At 40.0% G+C, this 24,336-nt stretch overlaps 1 protein-coding gene across 1 annotated transcript in view; it reads right to left on the minus strand.

Moving 5' to 3' along the window:
- LOC135230418 (transcription factor SPT20 homolog) overlaps positions 1-22,310 on the minus strand; it is a 65,523-nt gene extending 43,213 nt beyond the window's left edge. Inside the window, exons 1-2 of the mRNA XM_064279678.1 lie at positions 22,239-22,310; positions 21,331-21,444 (exon numbers count right to left, since the gene is read on the minus strand). Coding sequence (XP_064135748.1) covers positions 21,331-21,444; positions 22,239-22,310 — 186 coding nt within the window. The remainder of the gene's footprint in view (positions 1-21,330; positions 21,445-22,238) is intronic.
- Positions 22,311-24,336: the final 2,026 nt, after the last annotated feature.

Raw genomic sequence — 24,336 nt, forward strand, 5'->3', positions numbered from 1 at the left:
TATGGGGCAGTTCTGCTCTGTCCTATAGGGTTGCTATGAGTCAGAATCAATTCAATGGCAATGAATTTGGTTTTGTCTTGTTTGGCAATGTGGAGGAGAACTCCAACCAAAGTGGCTGCAAACTAACAAGCTAGTCTTATACATTCTTCAGATGCTCACAAAATACACGAGAGTCCTGGTTCAGAGACAAAGGACTTGTTACAGTAGGATTGATTATTAGCATTGCCCCACTGTTGGTTTTTACTGGTTCCTCAATCCCCCAATTCCACTGGACAACACAGAAGGCCAGGTGGAGGCTGAATGTGCAGTGAGGTACCCCACAGAAGAGGAGTCCTGAGTATTGGGGATCTTCCACTTCTCTAGTAAGTACTAAGCAAGCCTGTTAGTTTGTCCAGAGGGAGGTCGGGACATCGAGGACCACAACATGCATTCCTGTGCTGAATTATCTCACCTCTCAGAATTGGAAGCTGTATAAACATTCCTGAGAAGTGGCCCAGATGAAAGCAGAGCCAGGGCCTTGAGACTCTGAGACACTCATCAAGAGTATAGGAGTGATAGATAGAGGTCCATGGCAGCTGCCTCCCAACACTACCTACCTAGTAAAATGCTGCCTTTCCCACCATATACCATGACTCGGCCCTCACCAAAAAGTTTTATTTGTCAGCACAAGTGCATACTTTCACTGCATAGATTCTTTTTTTTTTTCTTCTTGGAAAGGAACAAAAGAAATGATCATTTTATGAATTTAAAAATATTACAATATGAGAAACAAATGGCCTGATTTGAGCATACTTACTTCAATATTTGTCACAGAGCAACACACTTATCCTGAATGTTGCAGGAGAATATTATTATAAGGAAAATTCATTGTTTACTTAGAATTATCATTCATATTGCACACATTTGTTGGCCAAAAAAATTTCCCAAACCAAGAATATAATGATTTATAGCAACCAAATTGAGAAGTTCTGGTTTAGTAAAATGCAATCAAGGTCTGGATTGAGGTTAGATACTGTGCCTTGAAGTGCTTCACAAATCAAAATTGGCAAGCAATTGCTTCATCCATATATTGTTATTATGAAATATTTATAATTGAATTCTTGATTTAAGTGCATTTCGGTTGCACACATGAGGGACACTTCTCATAATTGAGGAAAAAGAAAAAACTACACACCTAGATATTATGGCATAAATGTTTTAGTAGATTTTTTGAAAACTGTCATTCCACAGAGGTGACATTTATAACTTGATATAAATTGTGAATCCAGTACATTCAGATGTGTAAAATTGGAGGCTACATACATAAATATTAATCTAAGATGTGTGATACCAGATAAAAGGAAGAACAAATAGAGGTATGACAAAGTTGACAGAGCTATGACACAGGAATTGTGAAACCCTTCCATAGAATTCATGCAGAAATCTCACTGACTCCATTAGAAAGACAAGAACAGCAGCCCTAGAATTTTCATGATAAGGAGAAAGTAATAGCATGTAACTGAATACTTACCATGTGCCAGGCACTGTTCTGAGGATTTTACACAAGGTTCTTATTGGATCTTCAGGACACCCCCATGAAGTCTGTACCAATCCTTCTGCCATCTTCCCCATTTCCATTGAGGTCAGCTCCATTCTTTGGTTGCTCAGGCAAAGTTCCTAGTCATTCTTTTTTGTTCACACACCCTGCATCCAGTTCACCAGCAGGTTCTTTCTGTTGTACTATCCTATCTGTTGTACCGTGAATTCACCATTTCTCACCACATGCACTGACTCCCCTGTGGTCGAAGCACTGGCATGGCCAGCCTGTGATAGGCTGGTCCTGCATGCCCCCTGCCAGTGTCTATTCTCCACAGAATCAAAGGGCCCCTCAAAACTTAGTCTGACCTGTACCTCCTCCAGTGCCCACATCACATGGAGTGAAAGCAGAGCCTCCTCCCTGACAGCATCCTGGCTTGCTTGCCTCTTGGCCCTGCCTCCTCCTCTAAGGCCTACCTCTGTCCTCTGCCCCAAGGCCCTGGTTTCACTTGATTCTAGGATCCACCAGACAGCCTCCAGCCTTAGGGCCTCAGTTCCATCACATCCTTCAGGGATTTGCTCAAAAATCACTTTCCCAATGGGGCAATTCCTGGGCAAAATTTCAACTCCTCTCCTTCTGAATTTTCATGCCCTATTCCCTGGTTTGCATTTACATCACTTGTACACATTAACCCAGATATTCCTTGGGTCCATCTATAGTGTGGTCAGTGTCATCTCTCACCATCTGGAACAATGCCACTAATGTCCACTCTTGATCTATTTTGTCTAGGACCTGCCCTGAGTAATGCACGTAAATTATATACCTTAACCTCCACAACATCACTGTTACGAAAGGAATTTGTGTCTCCCACCTGTCCATCTCATCCCCTTCCCTCCTCATTCCCCACCTCCCCTGTTGAAGTCCTAACCCAGCACCGGTGAATGTGACCTTATTTGGAGAAATAGAGTTTTTCTGGAAGATGTTATTAGTTAACGAAGTCATACTAGAAGAGGGTGGGCCCCGATCATAATCCTTTCTGAGTGATGACTTGTAAAAGAGAAGGACAAACACAGAAACAGACTCACACACTCGAGAAAGATGCCACGTGAAGATGCTTCTACAAGCCAAGGAATGCCAAGAGACTCCTGGGGCCATCAGAAGCTGAAAGAAATAAAGAAGGCTCTTCCTCTAGAGCGGACAGAGAGCATAGCCTTGTGGATGCCCTGAATTCAGACTTTTAGCTTCCAGAACTATGAAACAACAGATTTTTGTCCTTGTAAAGCCACCCACTTTGTGGTATTTTGTTATGGCAGCCCTAGGAGAGATTAAGTCAGCCCTTATAAGGTATGAGTCATGTTTATCCCCACTTTAGAGATGAAGACACTGAGGTCACAGAGGTTAAATAGCATACCATTGTGGTGCTTGTACACAGGGTCGCTATGAGTCAGAACCGACCTAACAGTACCAAACAACAATATATAGTGCTTAGTAAACATTGTAGTCCAAGGCGCCTGGTTTTGCTGGTGTGTGGTACTCCACCTCAGGGTGGTTCTGGGCCCGGGCTCCTTCTGGCTCTCAGCTCACCATTCCCAATAGTCTTGTCATCATATCTGTCTTCATCCAGCAGAAGGGGTAAGAGAAAAGAAAAAAGCACATGCAACTCTGGAAAACCTCAGACCAAAGTGCACCTATCACCTCTGCAACAACACACTGCTGAGACAGCCTCCCCAGACCAGGATCCAGCCCACAGCAGGAGAGGCTGGGAGTGTGTTCAACCAGGAGCTTGGCTACATGCCATTTCCAAAGATTAAAAAAAAAAAAAAAAAAACAGTAGAGTCAGCTCCAACTCATGGCACTCCCATGTGTGTCAGAGTAGAACTGTGCTTCACAGGGTTTTCATGGCTGATTTTCCAGATGTAAATCCCTAGGCCTTTCTCCTGAGGCAACTCTAAGTGGACTTGAACCTCCAACCTTCTGGTTAGCAGCCAACCGAGATGACCACTTGGGCCAAAGAGGATAAAGGATAAAGACGATAATGTTGGCGGATGCCTGGCAGATTCTGCCAGGGGCTAACTTAGAAGAAATTGATTAAAGTAAGGACAAATGGAGTGACACAGACCTGCCCACTCAATGATGGGAAAGGACATCTACTGCAGGCTACAAACATTCAGTCACCTGCCCCGGTCAGACACAGAATGAAGGAGCAAAGAACTGTGCTCCCTGCAGGCAAGATCGCTCCCAAGAAAAGGTAGGAGCTTAGCCAACAGTTCCAGTTCATTCTTTCTAAATTACCAACTTAGTCACTTGATAAATGCTGGGCAAGAGAAAGGAAATGGGGACAGAGGTCAGAGTGTCACACCAATTGGGTTCTCCCCACAAAGAAGGAAATATCAGGAATGGGAAAGAATGGTTGGTTTCTCACAACAACCTTCAGGAACAAATTCAACTGCCCACCTACTTCTGAAAGATATTGATCCCACAGGTAAAATCAGTCACCCTTTCCTCTGATTTCCATATAGTTGCGGACTGTAATGGAGCTTGCTTTCTTGTTCTTATATCACAGACATCTGTGTGTACATCCAATTTCCCTGAATAGACTGTAGGCTCATACAAAAAAAATTCGTTGTCTTTGGGTTAATTGAGACTCATAGCAACCTTATAGAACAGAGAAGAACTGCCCCATAGGGTTTCCAGGGAGCAGCTGGTGGCTTAGAACTGTTGACTTTTTGGTTAGCAGCCGAGTTCTTAACCATGTGCTACCAGGACTCCAGGCTCATACAGAAAGTGTTCTTAGCATTTTGTATTAGTCTCAGTAACTAACACTTGCCCTTATTTACAGTAAAATCTTGATGATGAAGAAATAAAAGATGAAAATGTGAAATACACATTTAGCAAAACAGATTGATGTGTATTTAGGACAGAAGCTGTTGGTTTCCCCCACCTTATGCCACCATGAGCTTTACACTCGGTGCACTGAATGCTACTAAAAAGAAAGTCGTGGTTTAAATTCTACTCATGTCTCAAAACCTGAATGACATGAAACCAGCCCGGAATCTAAAAAGGCGTGTTGATTGCTAAAATTGAATGCACAGTCTTAGCATTTCAGTGTAGCTCCTGGATTTCTAATACAGTGAAGCAATTACTTGGCAGTTAGCAAACCAAATAGCGTGGGTTGGCCACAGTTTTTTAAAGCCAATGTGAATATTTTCTGTCCTTGAATATCTCATTTTATCCAATTCTTAAAACACAATGAATTATTAATATGACTGAACATTTTAAGGACAAAGCTTATTGAATGCTTTGTTAATTACAGAAGAAGGAAATATTAGATTTGGCATTTCTAAATTAAAACTTTCAGAAATACCATTCAATTTTTGTTGGGAAGAGAACATTTTGATTTAAGGGAATAAAGGTAATATTTTCAACTTGGAAAGTCAGTCCTTGGAATCATGAATTACCAGACATCATTTTAGAATAAAGTGATAAAAGAATGTAAAACTAACGAAAATTCATAGTTTGCATCTTCTACTTTGTAACATAAGCTTGAAAAGGAAATACCTCCACTGTTATTGATAGTACCAATACTTTGCTTTACTAACTCTCCTGTAACTATCCACATTATTTATCAGCAAAGACTCTTCCAGTTTCTCGGGAGCCAAGACTTCCCCCCCTTGGAGATCTCTCAATACCTCGTGCACAGCTCTGGACTCCCATCCATTTTATCGGCTATGGTTTTGCATGTCTACCTTCCACATTAGATAGCAAGATGTTCATGGGTGGGGACCATCTCATTCAACAATGTTATGGATTGAATTATGTCCCCCAAAATATGTATTGAAATCCTAATCCTTGTACCTGTAAATATGACCTGTTTGGGATTAGGGATTTTCGTTTTTTTGTTAATGAAGTCATACCAGAGTAGGGTGAATCCTAATTATTTGTGAGTTACAGAAAGAGCAGAATAAACACAGAGACGCACTCAGGGGGGAAGATAAATGCCAAGGAACAAGGAATGCCAAGGATCATTGACAGTCACCAGAGACCAGGAGAGAGACCCACAGAAGGAACTGACATGGCCAAGGCCCTGATTTGGACTTTCAACCTCCAGAACTGTGAAACAATAAATTGCTGTTCTTTAAAGCCACCTACTTGTGGTATTTCTGTTTCAGGAGCACTAGGAGACTAAGACAGCCTGCATGGTTCCAGGAAGATGATGGGTGTCTCAGTCTTCTTGTGCTATTATAACAGAAATACCACAAGCGAATGGCTTTATCAAACAGAAATTTATTCTCTCAGAGTCTAGAAGGCTAGAAGTCCGAACTCAGGGGGCAACTCCAGGGGAAAGCTTTCTGACTCTGTTGGCTCTGGGGAAAGGTGCTTGTCATCAATCTTCCCCTGGTCTGCAAGCTTCTAAACATAGAGATCGTGAGTCCAAAGGACACGGTCTGCTCCTGGCTCTTCTTGCTTGATGGTAATGAGGTCTCTCTCCTCTCTGCTTGCTTTTCTCTTTTATATCTCAGAAGAGAATGACTCAAGATATAACCTAATCCTGTATATTGAGTCCTGCCTCATTAGCAGAACTTTGTCTAGTCCTGCCTCATTAACATCATAGGGGTTAGGATATACAACACATAGGAAAATTACAACAGATTCAAAATGGAGGACAGTCACGCAATAATAGGAATCACGGCCTAGCCACGTTGATGTATATTTTGGGGAACACTATCTAATCCATGACAATGAGTGCTTGATGACTGATATTCCTCAGACTAAATCATGCTTCTTGTGGTCTTCGTGTTCCTCAGCTCAACATGTACTGGTTCTGTCTTCCCAAATAGTAAACTAGGGAGGGCTTAGTCTCCTAACAAAGTCATAGACTACAGCTCTCGGGAATTTGTCAGCATTTCTCTCTGCACTTTAGAGGGATTTGTTAGATTACTGGATAGTAGCAAATTATTCATCTCCTGGAAATGAGTTGATTTTTGATTATTACCCATATTTCAAGATCTATAGAAGAGATTTGATGTGCACATAAAAACTATAATGTTGGTATTATACTCCATTTTATACAGATTTGGTAAAAACTAGTATCTTCAATACTAGCAGAAAATAGCGGCACTGCTATCATGGATGCAACAGAGTAAACTAAGTTTTGTTTTGTTTTGTTCTGATTTTTTGTATACCCATGGGTGAATGAAAGGCACATTACAAAATGTATCAGTCACTTCACAAGTGGAAAAGAAAGAAATTTATGAAAATGTTTACTGTGGGAAAATCACTTAAAGGACGAGGAATTGCAGATGGCTTAAGTACCGCTTGTGAGAGAGCAGGCACCTTCGCTCCCTGCCAGCTTGAAAGAAGAGCATCAGGAGAGCACGTAAAACCAGGGAAGAAATCATCTAGAGGATATTAATAATGAAGGCAAGCTGACAATCTGAAATGGGCAATGCTGGAAAGCTGAAGGCATTGTAACTCCAAATTCTGTTGTCTGCACACTTTATTGGGAAACTCTACATGGTTTTGTTGATATATCTGCAGTATAAAGGTTCCTTTCATAACTGCTGTCATTGGCAAAATGGTCAAAATGCTATTTTTATTGTATTGAATTTGAGGTTATGAAAACCTGCCATTTCTTGTAAACTAATAATGTCGTCCATATAAAAGCAAATAAAAGAAAAAAGATAAAATATCAATAAAGTTATAATTTTGATAATTATGGCATGCTTGGGAAAAAGATGTGGCAATCTGCTTCTGTAAAGGTTACAGCCTTAGAAACTCTATGGGGCAGTTCTACACTGTCCTGTAAGGTCATTATGAGTCAGAATCAACTCGATAGCAATGGGTTTCTGTCGATGCTCACCCTTTTCAGGAGGTAGCATATGATCAAGAACCAATCAAGAACTGAAGGAAGAACTCCATGCTGCTCTGAAGGTATTGGCAAAAAAAAACATAAAAAAAAACCCAAGGCTCCAAGAATTGACAGAATACCAATTAAAATGTTTCAACAAATGGATGCAATGTTGGAAGTGCTTACTTGTCTATGCCAAGAAATTTGGAAGACAGCTACCTCACCAACCAACTGGAAGAGATCCATATTTGTGTGTATTCCAAAGAAAGGTGATCCAACAGAATGCAGAAATTATCAAAGTATATCTACTAAAGTGGAATTTTGCTGAAGATAATTCAAAAGCAGTTGCAGCTGTACATCAACAAGGAACTGCCAGAAATTCAAACCTGATTCAGAAAAGGACATGGAACCAGGGATAGCATTGCTGATGTCAGACGGATCTTGGCTGAAAACAGAGAATACCAGAAAGATGTTTACCATGTTTTATTGACTATGAAAACGCATTCCACCGTGCACAGCATAACAAATTATGGGTAACATCTTGATGGATGGAAATTCCGGAAGACTTAATTACGCTCATGAGGAACGTATACTTAGAAAAAGAAGCAGTCATTTGAACAGAACAAGGGGATGCTGCGTGGTTTAAAATCAGAAAAAGTGTTCATTAAGGTTGTATCCTTTCACCACACTTATTCAATGCGTTTGCTGAGCAACTAATCCAAGAAGCTTGACTATGTGAAGAAGAACGTGGCATCAGGATTGGAGGAAGACTCATTAACAACCTGTGATATGTAGATGATACAAACTTCCTTGCTGAAAGTGAAGAGGACTTGAAGCCCTTACTGATGAAGATCAAGACCACAGCCTTCAGTATGCATTGCACCTCAGCATAAAGAAAACAAAAATCCTCACAACTGGACCAATAAGCAAGAGCATGATAAATGGAGAAAATACTGAAGTTGTAAAGAATTTCATTTTACTTGGATCCACAGTCAATGCCCATGGAAACAGCAGTCAAGAAATCAAATGACATATTGCCTTTTTGCTGAAAAAGACCTCTTTAAAATGTTGAAAAGTAAAGATATCACTTTGAGGACTAAGGTGAGCCTGACCCAAGCCCATGGTATTTTCAATTGCCTCAAATACATGAGAAAGCTGGACAATGAATAAGGAAAACCAAAGAAGAGTTGATGCCTTTGAATTATGGTGGTGGCAAAGAATACCATGGACTTCCAGAAGAACTAACAAATCTGTCTGAGAAGAAGTACACCCAAAATGCTCCTTAGATGCGAGGGTGGTGAGACTTTGTCTCAAGTAGTTTGGACATGTTATCAGGAGGGACCACTTCCTGGAGAAGAACATCATGCTTGGTAAAGTAAACGGTCAGTGAAAAAGAGAAAGATCCTCAATGGGATGGATTGACAAAGTGAATGTAACAGTGGGCTCAAACACAGCAACAATGATGAGGATGGCGCAGGACCAAGCAGTATTTCATTCTGTTGTACATAGGGTCGTTATGAGTGGAAACTGACTGGTCAGCACCTAACAGCAATAACAATATGAAAGGCACATGTAAGAAAACTTTAGAAAAGTACCAGTGGCAAATAAAAACTTATGATATTGCTACTGAAATATCACAGAATCTTATCAGACTGAATTAATATGAGAGAAACCCAATGGTTGGGTAAATTGACTGATTAACAGTGAATAAAATAAGAGCCAATTTTCTTTTGTAGCCCAATCACCGTACATTCATTTCTTGTGGAATTACATTACTCTTCCTATGAGTAAAAGGAAGAATTACCAAAGCTTTTCAAGTTAGAATTGCAAGTAACTGTCAAAAGCTTTTAGTCTAGAAGAAGTTTTTATTCAAAAAGAGTCATGTTCTTTCCTGTTGCTTATACTGCTTCCTTCTCCGAATAGGAGTTGAAAATTCTGTCTGACTTCACCAGTTAACCACACGCACCTGGTCCTTCGACCTGCAAAATATATCCTGGGCCCTCCCATCTCTTTCCTTGCCTCTGGATACAGTCTTTCTCCCTCACACCTGCACTGGGATGCTGCCCTCCCTCCCCCACACCTGGACTGGGGTACTGCCCTCCCTCCCTCACACCTGACCGGGGTTGCTGCCCTCCTTCCCTCATACCTGGGCTGGAATGATATCCTCCCTGATCCACCTGCTTCCTCCTGCTCCCCTCCTGCACTCTGTGCATAATGGCCCAAGTAAGCTTTCCATGCTTCCTTGGATCTTGCTGTTTACCTGTTGAATTTGCAACAAGTAGACACCCACCAGGGGAAAAAAAAAATTATCCCAGAAGGAAGAATAAACATAACAGGAAGAATTAAAAGCAGTGAAAATGAAAAATATGTGGGTAACTCTAAAATAATATGGACTTTGTAAAATAATATTATATTGGCTTTGAAATATCTACATAATGAAAATTCAGGGAAGCCAAGCACAAAATACGAAAGGAGGTTAAATGGAGTTAAAAGTAAGTTCCTTGAAGTAGTAAAGCAGAAATTTATGTTATATTCTATAAATCACACATTCATGTTGGAAATTCTGCAGTCACTACTAAAGAATAGAACGAGAATGTATAAATTGTAAACTATGGGTCGAGTGAAGAACAACAACAAATTTATTTAGTACAAAATAAGTCATAAAAGGAAAGGAAGGGTGAATGTGGTACAGGTGGGACAAATAGAAAACAAGTAATAAAGTGATAGATTTTCTAAATACAAATATATGTGATTGTATAAATATAAACCAACTAAATACTACAACTAAAAAGGCTGTCAGACTGCATTTTAAAAAGAAAAACATATGCAGAAAATCTATGACCAAGCCAGTATTCAGAAAAAACATTCAAATAATTTCAACACCCTTTATAAAAATAAATTCCTTGTAAAAAAAAAAAAAATATGATGGAACTTTCTTTATATATTAAAGTGTATCTTCAAATAACCTACAAAAGAAATCATACATAATGATGAAATATTGAAGCTTTTTCCCTGAAATGAGGAATGACTTAAGGAAAGCATTTTCCTTCAATAGCATTCTAGAAATTCTGGCCAGAACAAAAAGCAAGAAATTTAAATAACAGGCTTAAAGATCAGAAAGGAAGAAATAAGTCTGTCACTATTTGCAGATATCATACGTATGTATTTAGTGAATCAAAACTAATCTATAGAAAAATTATTGTAGTTAATAAGTCGATTTTGCAAGGCTTATAGATTGAAGATCAATATACAAAAATATATTATAACTCAATATACTTAGAACACAACATTTTCTAAATATCACAGTAGTATAAAAATCTTAAATTGCTAGGAATAAATCTAAAGAAAGTTTTGCAAAACCTCAACACAGAAAACCAGATAACATTAATGAGAGAAATTTAAGAAGAAAAATTAATGGAGAGATAAACCATGTAAATGGATTGGAGCATGCAATACTTTACAAATGCCTATTTTTTCAAATTGATCACTATATTCAATGTAATCCCAATTAAAATTCCAACAGGACTTTATGTAGAAATTTAAATGATGGAATTAAAATTCATGTGCAAATGCAAATGTCCAAGGGTAGCCAAGAAAATCTTGAAGAAGAGTAACAAAGTTGGAAGAAGTTTTTATGGGACTGGACACTGACACTAAACAAATGGAAAAATGTAATACTTTAGAATCTAGGTAAAGACCCACCTATAAATTAATATTTATCCAGAAGCTGGTACAGCAGTTCAGTGAGGGAGAGGAAAGGCTTTTCAATATATCATCATGGGTCAACTGAATACTCCCATCGAAAAAGAAATAAATATTGGCACCAATATCAAACCATAGACAAAACTCAGTTGAAGGTACAACCATAAAGTTTCTAGAAGATAATAGACGAGAATGTTTTTGACCTTGGGAATAGGCAACACTTTCCTACCCAAGACACAAAAAGCACTAACCGTAAAGGAAGATAGTGACGAATCAGATTACATTAAAATTAGGAACTTCTGAACTATGAGAGATACCAAAAAGAAAGTGGAAATGGATAACACAGTAATGTATTTTCAACACATATACCCAACAAAATTTTGTATGCAGAATTTTTTATGTCTACAAATTAATAAGTGAAAAAGATATCAAGATAAAAGACTTGACTGACAAAATTTACTTTCATATCCTTAGCACCTAAGTCAAATAACAGAAATGAACAACTATGATTCTTTCTATTCTAAATTTTTACTAGAACATTAGATCTCTAAATATTCTAAATACTTATCCTAACATAAAAAGCAAATAATACATGAAAGTTGGAATATTTTCACTAGGATATAAATCACATTTTTGTAAAGTTGCTAAGAGGTGCAGTTTCTTTTTATTACTTTAAACTTTCTTCCCATCACTATTTTTTTTACATTGAACCATGTGGCCACAAAATGACTTTTTCCAGTTATTTTTTATTTCCAGGCAAAAGTATAGGGGTTGAACTATATTATTATTATATTGTTCTTTTGTTCGATTTTGTCTTTTATGTATTTGTTTATAAAGCCACTGGTCTTTATAAGTCAAGCTCTACCAGATTCTTAGAAGTTCCAGGTGTCAAACACGGTTTAAACCAAAAACTTGTTGCTGTCGAGTCGATTCCAACTCATAGCGACCCTAAAGGACAGAGTAGAACTGCCCCATAGAGTTTCCCAGGAGCGCCTGGTGGATTCAAACTGCCGACCTTTTGGTTAGCAGCCATAGCACTTAACCACTACGCCACCGGGGTTTCCAAAGCGGTTAGTACTTGACTGTTAGCCAAAAGGTCTTTGGTTCAAACCCTTCCAGAGGCAGCTCAGAAGTAAGACCTGGAGACCTGCCTCCTAAAGTCACGGGCTTGAGAACCCTACGGAGCGTAGTCCTACTCCGCACACACAGGGTCGCCATGAATCAGAGTCGACTCTACGGCAACTAACGACAACAAACCAGATTTTTATAGAACTGGTTAAGGGGAAAAGAAATAAGCAGCAGACAGATAAGCCATGTCCTGTTCCTAGGGGACCCACTTTATATTTTCACAATCATTCCTAAAACTGTGACAAATAAATGGTGTATTTTTACAGTAAAAATAGAAATGTTGAGGAGAAAAATTTCTCTAGATGAAAATAAACCAGAATGGAAGGAGATTTCATTCCCTTCCAATCCATTTAAGTCTCTAAGCTATAACCAACTCATTTTCCCATTTCTATGATCATTATTTCAAATATTGCCCTGCTTCTGAAAGCTCTGTGCATTTTTCAACAGAAGTTTTTGTTTCTGACATCCCTGAGAGATAAGTCAATGATCTGTCTCAGATTTGTGTCACCAGCTCCACAAACCCACCTGCATTTCATTCATCATTTTTTTCCCCTCCTATTAATTGGGAGCAGATGCCCCGTCTTGAAGTCCAGCTTCTCCCCAGGTGTGCTGGGACTCCTCTATCACTACCTCCCAATCGCCAGGAGCTCCTGAATTACCAGTTATTTCCTTTCTGCTGTGCCTTCAACCTCCCCTGCTGTTATGGACTGAATTGTGTCTTCCAGAAAGATGTGTTATAGTCCTAACTCCTGGCCCTGTGAATGTAATCCTGTTTGGAAAGAAGCGTTTCCTTTTGTTGTGTTAATGATGTCACAGTTGAGTGGTGTGGGTCCTAATCCTTATCCCATCTAAACAGTGATCTATAAAGGGACACAGAGACAGACACACAACAGGAGACATAATGTGATAATGCATCCTTTAGCAGCAAAGGAATGCCAAGGATTGCTGACAGACACAGAACAGACTCTCCCTCAGAGACGTCAGAAGTAATTGACATGGCCAAAATCGTGATTTGGATATGAAATTCCAGAGCTGTGAGAGAATACTTTTCTGTTCTTTAAGACCGCCCGTTTTGTGGTATTCTGTATGGACAGCACTGGTGGCACAGTGGTTAAGAGCTCAGCTGCTAACCAAAAGGTCAGCAGTTCTACTCCACCAGCCACTCTTTGGGAACCCTATGGGGCAGTTCTACTCTGCCCTATAGGGTCGCTAAGTCAGAATCGACTCAATGGCAACAGGTATGGCAGCACTAGTAAACTTTCTGTCCACTCATTAGCATTTAAAATTTTTCGAGAATCTTCTTTCTTTAAACAAAAAAAAGTCTCTTGGCTCCTTATCTTCCTCTTGTTATCCATGTGGCTGTTCCATCCCTCTGTCCCCGCAATATGCAGTTGAATCTGCTGTATGAAAAGAGCCCAGTGAACTTCCTGTAGCTATATCCAATCACTGTTTTTGTATCTTTACCTCAAGGCTGATCCTTCATCCTTATTCCCTATGTCAATAAATTATTGTTAGGTGCTGCCGAGTTGGTTCTGACTCATAGTGACCCTATGCACAACAGAGTGAAACACTTCTTAGTCCTGCACCATCTTCACAATCATTGTTATGCTTCACCCCATTGTTGCAGCCGCAGTATATCATTGAGGGTCTTCTTCTTCTTCTTCTTCTTCTTCTTCTTCCTCTTCTTCTCTGACCCCCTACTTTACCAAGCATGATGTCCTTCTTCAGGAACTGATCCCCCCTGATAACATGTCCAAAGTATGTGAGACATAGTCTTTCCATCCTTGCTTCTAAGGAGCATGCAGGCTATACTTATTCCAAGACAGGTTTGTTTGTTCTTTTAGCAGTCCACAGTATATTTAATATTCTTCACCAACACCAAAGTTCAAAGGTGTCAATTCTTCTTCAGTCTTCCTTATTCATTGCCCAGCTTTCGCACACACATGAGGCAATTAAAAACACCATAGCATTTGTCTGGCACACCTTAGTCTTCAAGGTGACATCTTTGCTTTCTAACACCTTAAAGAGGTCTTTTTCAGACAGTTTGCCCAACCCATACATCATGTGATTTCTTGACTGCTGCTTCTGTGGGTGCTGATTGTGGATCCAAGTAAAATTAAATCCTTCACAACTTCAATCTTTTCTCCATTTATCATGATGTTGCTTAAATGCAGTTTCTTTATGTTGATGTGCAATCCATACTGAAGGCTGTGGTCTTTGATTCATCAGTAAGTGCTTCAAGTCCTCTTCAGTTTCTGCAAGCAAGGTTGTGTCTTCTGCATAACGCAGGTTGTTAATGTCTTCCTTCAGTCCTGATGCCCTGTTCTTCTTCATATAGTCCAGCTTCTTGGATAATTTGCTCAGCACACAGATTGAATAAGTATGGTGAAAGGATACACACCTTTCCTGGTTTTAAACCACACAGTATCCCCTTGTTCTGTTCGAATGACTGCCTCTTATCTACGTACAGGTTCCTCATGAGCACAATTAAGTGTTCTGGAATTCCCACTCTTCTCAATGTTATCCATAATTTGTTATGATCCAAATGGTCTAATGCTTTGCATAGTCAATAAAATGCGGGTAAACATCTTTCTGGTATTCTCTGCTTTTGGCCGAGATCCATCTGACGTCAGCAATGATATCCCTGTAAAACAGATCATCAATTGCTCATAGGCAAGGTCAAGTTGAAGCTGAAGAAAATTAGAACAAGTCTGTAAGAGCCAAAGTACCACAATGAGTACATCCCACCTGAATTTAGAGACTATCTCAAGAATAGACTTGACATGTTGAACACTAATGACCAAAGACCAGATGAGTTGTGGAATGACATCAAGGACATCATACATGAAGAGAGCAAGAGGTCATTTTAAGAAAAGAAAAGAAAGAAAAGACAAAAGTGGACCTCAACAGAGACTCTGAAACTTGCTCTTGAAGCTCAAGTAGTTAAAGCAAATGGAAGAAACGATGAAGTAAAAGTGAACAGACGATTTCAAAGGGCAGATTGAGAAGGCGAAGTAAAGTATTATAATGACATGTGCAAAGACCTGGAGATAGAAAACCAGAGAGGAAGAACACACTTGGCATTTCTCAAGCTAAAAGAACTGAAGAAAAAATTCAAGCCTCAATTTGCAATATTGAAGAATTCTATGGGGAAAATATTAAACAATGCAGGAAGCATTACAAGAAGTTGTAAGGAATACACAGAGTCATTATACTAAAAAGAACTGGTCAATGCTCAATCATTTCAAGAGGCAGCATATGATCAGGAACCGATGGTACTGAAGGAAGAGGACCAAGCTGCACTGAAAGCATGGGCAAAAACGAGTCTCCAGGAATTAATACAAATTGAGATGTTTCAACAAATGGATGTAGTGCTGGAAGTGTTCACTCATCTATGCCAAAAAATTTGGAAGACAGCTACCTGACCAACTGACTGGAAGAGATCCATATTTGAAAGAAAGGTGATCCAGCTGAATACGGAAGTTATCAAACAATATCATTAATATCATATGCAATTAAATTTTGCTGGAGATCATTCAAAAGTGGCTGCGGCAGTACATTGACGAGGAACTGCCAGAAATTCAAGCTAGATTCAGAAAAGGCGGAACCAGGGATATCATTGCCGATGTCAGATAGATCCTGGCTGAAAGCAGGGAATACCAGAAAGATGTCGATAAATAGGTGCTATATAATTTTTTTTTTTAATCAAATAGGTCCTACCCAATTTTTCATGCCAGAACCCTATGGAAGGATGATGTTGAGCTGGGAGTCCCACAGAGTAGTAACCCTTCACCTCACCACCAAGTCCCTGTGAAATTCTGACGTATTTATATGGGAGACGGATGATGTGGGTTAAATGCCAAGAAAATTTTAAGACTTTTAAAACATTTTTTCAGCTACCCCAAAAATGTGTCCGTAGATATTTCTGCATAGAAGGGAGTCAGTTCCCACATACCTTTGACATTATTGAGACATTACCATTCTCTTTCGCCTTGACCAACATGTTGTTGTTGTTGTTGTTGTTAGAGGCTGTCAAGTTGGTTCCGACTTATAGCAACACTATGTACAATAAAACAAAACACTGCCCAGTCCTGCGCCACGCCCACAATCGTTGTTATGCTTGAGCCCATTGTTGCAGCCACTATGTCAATCCGTCTCCTTGAGGATCTTCCTCTTTTTCGTTGACCCTGTACTTTACCAAGCATGATATCCTTCTCCAGGGACTGATCTCTCCTGACAACATGTCTGAAGTATGTAAAACACAGTCTCACCATCCTTGTTTCTAAGAAGCATTCTGATTATACTTTTTCCAAGATAGATTTGTTTGTTCTCTTGGTAATCCATGGTATATTCAATACTCTTCACCAACACCACAAATCGAAGGCATCAATTCTTCTTCTGTCTTACTTATTCATTGTCCAGCTTTCACATGCATATGATGCTATTCAAAATACCATGGCTTGGGTCAGGCACACGTTAGTCTTCAAGGTGACATCTGTGCTTTTCAACACTTTAAAGAGGTTTTTTGCAGCAGATTTGTCCAATGCAAAGGGTCTTTTGATTTTTTTGACTGCTGCTTCCATGGGTGCTGTTTGTGGATCCAAGTAAAATTAAACCCTTGACAACTTCAATCTTTTCTCCATTTATCATGATGTTGCTTACTGATCCAGTTGTGAGGATTTTTGTTTTCTTTATGTTGAGGTGCGATCCATAATGAAGGCTGTAGTCTTTATCAGTATTTCAAGTCCTCTTCACTTTCAGCAAGCAAGGTTGTGTCATCTGCATAACGAAGGTTGTTAACGAGTTTTTCACCAATCCTTATGCCCCGTTCTTCTTCATATAGTCCAGCTTCTCAGATTATTTGCTGAGCATACAGATTGAATAAAGTATGGTGAAAGGATACAATCCTGATCCACACCTTTCCTAATTTTAAGCCACACAGTATTCCCTTGTTCTGTCCAAATAACTGCCTCTGGATCTATATACAGGTTCCTCATGAGCACGATTAAGTATTCTGGAATTCTCATCTGTCACAATGTTATCCATAATTTGTACGATCCACACAGTGGAATGCCTTTGCATAGTCAATCAAACACAGGCAAATATCTTTCACAGGTAAATATTCTCTGCTTTCAGCTGAGATCCATCTCGCATCAGGAATGATACCCCTGGTTCCATGTCCTCTTCTGAATCTGTCCTGAATTTCTGGCAGTTCTCTGCTGATAAACTGCTGAAGCTGTTTTTGAATGATCTTCAATGAAATTTTACTTGTGCGATATTAATGATATTTTTTGATAATTGCTGCATTCAGTTGGATCAGTTTCTTGGGAATAGGCATAAATATGGATCTCTTCCAGTCAGTTGGCCAGGTAGCTGTCTTTCAAACTTCTTGACATAGATGAGTGAGCACTTCCAGCGATGCATCCATTTGTTGAAACATCTCAATTGATATTCCGTCAATTCCCATAACCTTGTTTTTTGCCAGTGCCTTCAGTGCAGCTTGGACTTCTTCCTTCAAGTACCAACAGTTCCTGATCATATGCTACCTCTTGAAATGGTTGAATATCGACTAATTCTTTTTGGTGTAATGACTCTGTGTATTCCTTCCATCTTCTTTTGATGCTTCCTGCATCGTTTAATATTTTCCCCATAGAATCCTTCAATATTGTAACTCAAGGCTTGAATTTTTTCTTCAGTTCTTCCAGCTTGAGAAATGTGGAGCGTGTTCTTCCCTTCTGATGTTCTATCTCCAGGACCACCATGGAGAGTGAGAAACGGGGTTTTGCAATTTTGAATCCCAGTGATACTAGTCCTCTGTCCACAAATGTGTTGGTCCTTTGTATTTTTGAATTCACACTTCATCCTTTTCTCATTTTTCTATTATTGTGTCATCTTGTTGTTGATTTGCAAACACCTTAAAATTGATACAAATCCTGGAAGAGGAGCTTTGCTAACTGATGGAATGTACCGAAATGGTACATTGCTCTCAGTCTGTATCTTCCTATTGAGTCATACATCCAAGATATAATCAAATAAAAATGACTCAAGGCATGAGAGAAAAATGCAGTATAACGATTAATGAAATATCAATGTCATTGTAGACCCAGTTTTGGCACAGGGCAGAGACTAATAGGACCCATGAATTATGGACTTAATTCAGACTAAAGAAAAACTTTGAGCGTTTTACCACTTCATCCTACGACAAAAACTGTATTGCTTTCCATTGAACCTCAAGTTATTGATTTCGGTGAACTTTCAAGGCGACAAGATTGTTGTCTTAATTTATGGTGAGCTGTGAAGTGCTGCCCCTCCCCCCCCTTCTGTGGATCCATCATTTTGACCAGTGCCCTCTGCTCCCCACCCAGGGCTCCATGGGGACAATATTGGATGGGGGACAGGAGTGAGTATGCAGGCCCTCTCATCCATCCCCTCCACTCTGCAAAGTCCATGAACACCAGCATTTACATGTTTTATACAATTCTATAATCCAGTTACTTACCAAGAATAATATGTGGAAATCTGGACAAAACCAGAGCTTATTGTTCAACTCTCGTCATTCTGGACCCTGCTGCCTTCGCCCAGCTCTCTCCACCCTGGAAGGTGCAGTGGGCCCTGCTAGCTCCTGCCTCCCACCCCTCCACACAACCCTCTGACAAGTTTTTCTAAAATTTGGGAAATCACTGTCCCTTTACACACACTGAAGAATGCGGAGAAGAGCAGGTTTAAGGTACCCAGCTCTACATCTGGCAGCTATTACACGAAGGAAACATTAATTCCTTTCCCAAATTTTTAATAGTAATGCAGTAAAACCTGTGAGACCTGCAACTCCACAGGACTGCCTTGTTTTTCCAGGTCTCACGAATTTTCCGCCTTTGGCAGGGCGCAGTCTTACCACTTTTCCATTACTCACTTCAGTGATAATATTTGTGCTTTCCTTCTCTGATAGGCTTCTGCCTTACACAGGATCCAGCTTTCACAGGTTTTGTTGTAACAATAATCACCACAATTCATGGAATCCCCAGCCTATAGAGGGCTGAAGCATCTTAAGGCATGTTCCTGGCCTTTCACTCACAGATGGTCATTCCCATCCTGCTGGGATACTCTTGAGCACTCCCACCCCGCTCCACTCCTGCTGAAGGACCTGAATCCCCCTGCTCCAAGAGAGGTCCGAATTCCTGAGAAATTCAGCCCTCCCGGGATGCTCTGGACTCTGGCTGTGTCATTTGTCTGCTCTCTGCCTCCGTTTCCAGAGCTGCTTTTCCTCCAGCCTGGAGGTCCCCAGAACTCCATCCTTGCAGCCCAGTTTGAGGGGCAGCTCAACGTTTCCAGGGTGTGGGGACCTGAACCTTGAACCCCCAGACCCGAGGCCAGTGTTTCAGCAATGTCCCCCAGGCCCACTGATGTTCATTCAAGCCCCAGAAGAGCTTCTAGCCACCCCAGCCTGGGGGTCCACCTGTGATTACAGAAAATGGTCCTCAGCCTGTTTTGTTAATTAGTCCCCAAAAGGTCGCCCCTCGGCTGGCTCCCCGCCTGAGTCCCCTTGGGCTCCGCCCCATGTCTTTCAGCCTCACTGTAGATGGTGTGGGCTGCCTCCTGGCTTACCAGGAGCTCCAACTGGATCTCCCACATTAGCCTTGGCCCCTCGGGGCTCCTCCTTCCCAAGGCATCTGCAGCTCCGTCCCTGGTAGCTTCCATCATGGCTGGTGGCCCTGCCTGACTGATATATCTGAGCTCACTGCCCTCCAGGCAAATGATAAGTAAATGCCACCTTCTGTTTCAATTCCTCCATCCTTGCTCCTAGAGTAATAAATAAACTTCCTGGGTCCTGATTATATTACTTTCTGAGCTGATGTCATTTAAATGTAATTGTTCAAATACCAGCTCCCCTTAGCTTTACAGGAAGGCTTAAACGCTCTGTAGGATTGTTTTCATATCTTGAATGGCCATGTTTTTAAATCTATTATTAAGTATCAAATCAAAAACCACCATTATTTAAACAGCTTCCTTTTGAGTCTTTCTTGAACTTATTTTATTTTATTTTTTTGTATTAACAAGCCACCACCTTTCAACTCTTCAGTATCTTATTTTGCATGTCTTTCTTCTCCATAAACAGTAACTGCATCTGTGATACCAAGAAAAGACAGAGAAATAAAATTCATCGCTTAGATGCCACATGCTCTGCCTCTGCAGCTCTCACCACTCAGAAAAAAGAGAGAATGATGAGTAAAAAAAGAAAAGGCAGAGCAGCATTTGTACTGTTATCAGTAACATAAAAACTAGACCATTCTCATGGTGAAGCCACCACCTGCCTCCTGCCTGATGGGGTTTAATCTGCCTGATTAGCATATGTGGGGGATGATTTAAAATAACAAGATTAAATATTTATGAGGATCCATATTCACATAAACCAACTCACATTTATTTCCTGTGGAATTGGAGAGTCTGGTTCAAGTTGGGAAGGCTCGTCATCCCACAGTTATTGTCTCCAGTGGCAACTGTCCAGGTTGATAATTCAGGTGAAATTGGAGTCTATTTCACGCTTCGGTCATCAATGTTCACTGATCCTTGTGATTCTGCAATAACAGAGCAAAATAGAAAGTCATTTGGTCTAGCCGTACGACAATGAAGAACCCCCCAGCAGGGCTAGTCCTTCTAATTTTGGCATTTATACACATTTTCTGGGAAATTTTTAATCCTATTTTCTCTCTCCATCCCCCCTCCTTTCTTTTCTTTTTTCTTTCTTTTGCTAAAAAATAAAATAGGGAAGAGTTCACTGTTTTATTCTGGCATACTAAAACATTTTTTTTTTTTAACATGAAGTCCTAATGCCCAGTGATAGAAAATCAGTTAAAAAACAAGAAAACTGTGTGGGTGTGAGTGTGAGTGTGTGTGTGTGTGTTTAGTGTGTGTCTGTGTGAGTATGTGTGAATATGTGTGTTATTGTGTGTGTGTGTTTAGTGTGCGTATGTGTCTCTCTGTGTGTGTCTGTGTGTGTGAGAGTGTGTGTGTGCTTAGTGTGTGTGAGAGTGTGTGTGTATGAGCTTAGTGTGTGTCTGTGTGTGTGTCTCTGAGTGTGTGTGTGTGTATGTGTGTGTGTGTGAATGAGTGTGTGCATCTGTGAGTATTTATGGCTTACCTGCTTTGTGAGGTTTGCCTGGGTTTCCGTCTGGGAAGGAAAACTTCCAACATGCATCTCCTCTCCAGATTGGTACGTGGACACCAGCCATCCATGCTTCCCTTGAGGAGTCCTCTAGTGATGAGAAAAATAGCACAAGTGCAGCAAAGGCAAAAATAAAATAATAACAAAATGCACAAATGCACCAACACACAGCCTCCCACCCACAGGGGGCTGTGCCGCAGGGGTCTGCCGACTGGACTCTGAAGTCACGATTTAGAAAACAGATATGCATTCTTTTTAGATAAAAGTCTGCTCGTTTTCAGTCCATGGTATTCTGCCACTTTTTTGTTCTCAATCAATGCAAAACAAATTTGGGTATTTAAAGAATGTCCTAGCTCATATTACACTGTTTTTTTTACCAGGAAAAGAAGCACTTTCCATCTTTGATAATACACAGGCTCTTCCTTTCACCTGGCATCCCTGATACAATCAGGTCACGTCGCACGGATGCTATCCTGCAACGACTGCAGAAATGCCATCCTAAAGCAAGCTCTTCTTCTGGAGGAGCTGGGAGCTCTTGCATTTAGATCACCATGACCTCCCCTCACTCATTTCCACCGCACTGTGAGCGCGAACACAGCTTTCTCAGTATGTCCTAATATATGTTGTTATTGTGGTTGCTGTTGTTGTTAGGTGCCATCAAGCCACTTCCCATGCATAGTGACCCTACGTACAATAGAACAAAACACCGCACCATTCTCACAATCATTGTTACATTTGAGCCCATTGTTGCAACAAGTGTCCATGCATCTCTTTGAGAGTCTTCCACTTCTTCATTGACTCATTACTTTACCAAGCGTGATGTCCTTCTCCAGGGATTGGTCCCTCCTGATAACCTGTCCAAAGTAAGTGGAATGAAGTCTCACCATCCCCACTTCCAAGGAGCATTCTGGCTGTACTTCTTCCAAGACAGACTGGTCATTCATCTGGCATTCCATGCTCTATTCAATATTTTTTCCCAACACCATAATTCGAAGGCATCAATTCTTTTTTAGTCTTACTTATTCATTGTCCATCTTTCACAGGCATATGAGGCAATTTAAAATACCATGGCTTGGGTCAGGCACACCTTAGTCCTCTATGTGAAATCTTTGCTTTTCGACATTTTAAAGAGGTCTTTTTTGCTGCAGGTGTATCCAATGCAAACATTATTTGATTTCTTGACTGCTGCTTCCATGGGAGTTGATTGTGGATCCAAGTAAAATGAAATCCTTGACCATTTCAAAATTTTCTTCACTTATCATGATGTTACTTATTGGTTCAGTTGTGAGGGTTTTTGTTTTCTTACGTTGAGGTGCAATATATACTGAAGGTTATAATCTTTCATCTTCATCACTAAGTGCTTCAAGTCCCCTTCACTTCCAGCAAGAAAGGTTGTATCGCCTGCGTATTGCAGGTCGTTAATGAGTCTTCTTCCAATCCTAATGCCCCATTCTTCTTCATATAGTCCAGCTTCTCAGATTATTTGTTCAGCATACAGATTGAGCAAGTATGGTGAAAGGATACAACCCTGACATACACCTTTCCTGACTTTAAAACACAGAGTATTCCCTTGTTCTGTTCAAAAAACTGCCTCTGGCTTTATTTACAAGTTTCTCATGAGCACGATTAAGCATTCTGGAATTCCTATTCTTGTCAAAATTATCCATAATTTGTTATGACCCACACAGTCAAATGCTTTTGCGTAGTCGATAAAACACAAGTAAAAATCTTTCTGGTATTCTCTGCTTACAGCCAAGATCCATCTGACATCAGCAATGATGTTCCTCATTCCATGTCCTCTTCTGAATCCAGCTTGAGCTTCTGGCAGTTCCCTGTGGAAGTACCACTGCAATAGTTTTTGAATTATCTTCAGCCAAATATTACTTGAGTGTGATATTAATGATATTTTTCAATAATCCCCACATTCTGTTGGATCTCCTTTCCTTGAAATGGGAAGGAATATGGATTTCTTTCAGTCAGTTGGCCAAGTAGCTGTCTTCCAAAATTTCTTGGCATACATAAGTGAAAGCTACCAGCATTGCATCTGTTTGTTGAAACATCTCAATTGGTAGTCTGTCAATTCCTGGAAACTTATTTCTCACCAATGCCTTCAGTGCAACTTGGAATTGTTCATTCCGTACCATCAGTTCTTGATCATATAATACCTCCTGAGATGACTGAACTTCAACCAGTTCTTTTTGGTGCAGTGACTCTGTATTATTTCCAACTTCTTTTAATGCTTTCTGAATCGTTGAATTTTTTGCCCATAGAATCCTTCAATAACGCAACTCGAGGCTTCAATTTTTAATTCAGTTTTTTCAGCTTGAGGAATGCCAAATGTGCTCTTCCCTTGTAGTTTTCTAACTCCAGATCTTCAAACATGTCATTATAACACTTTACTTTGTTCTCTCAAGCTGCTTTTTGAAATCTTCTATTCAGTTCTTTTACTTCATCATTTCTTCCTTTCACTTTAGCTATTATATATTCATTTTTTTATTATTATTATATATTCAAGATCAAGTTTCAGCATCTTCTGATATCAATTTTGGTGTTTCCTTTATTTTTAATGACCTTTTACTTTCTTCATGTATAATACCCCTGATGTAATTCCACAGCGAGTCTGGTCTTTGGTCATTAATGTTTAATGTGTCAAATCTATTCTTGAGATGGTCTCTAAATTCAGATGGGATATACTCAAGGTCGACTTGTTATAATTTTCTTCAACTTCAACTTGAACTTGCTTGAGAGCAATAGATGGTCTGTTCCACAGTTAGCCCCTGGCCTTATTCTGACTGATGATATTGAACTTCTCCATCTTCTCTTTCCACAGATGTAGTCAATTTGATTCCTGTGTATTCCATTTCATGCGGTCCATGTGTATACTTACCATTTGTGTTATCAAAAAAGGTATTTCCAATGAATAGGTTGTCGATCTTGCAAAATTCTATCATGTGACTTCTGGCCATCATTTTTATCACCAAT

The sequence above is a fragment of the Loxodonta africana genome, chromosome 2 (assembly GCF_030014295.1).
Source record: "Loxodonta africana isolate mLoxAfr1 chromosome 2, mLoxAfr1.hap2, whole genome shotgun sequence".
NCBI lineage: Eukaryota > Metazoa > Chordata > Mammalia > Proboscidea > Elephantidae > Loxodonta > Loxodonta africana.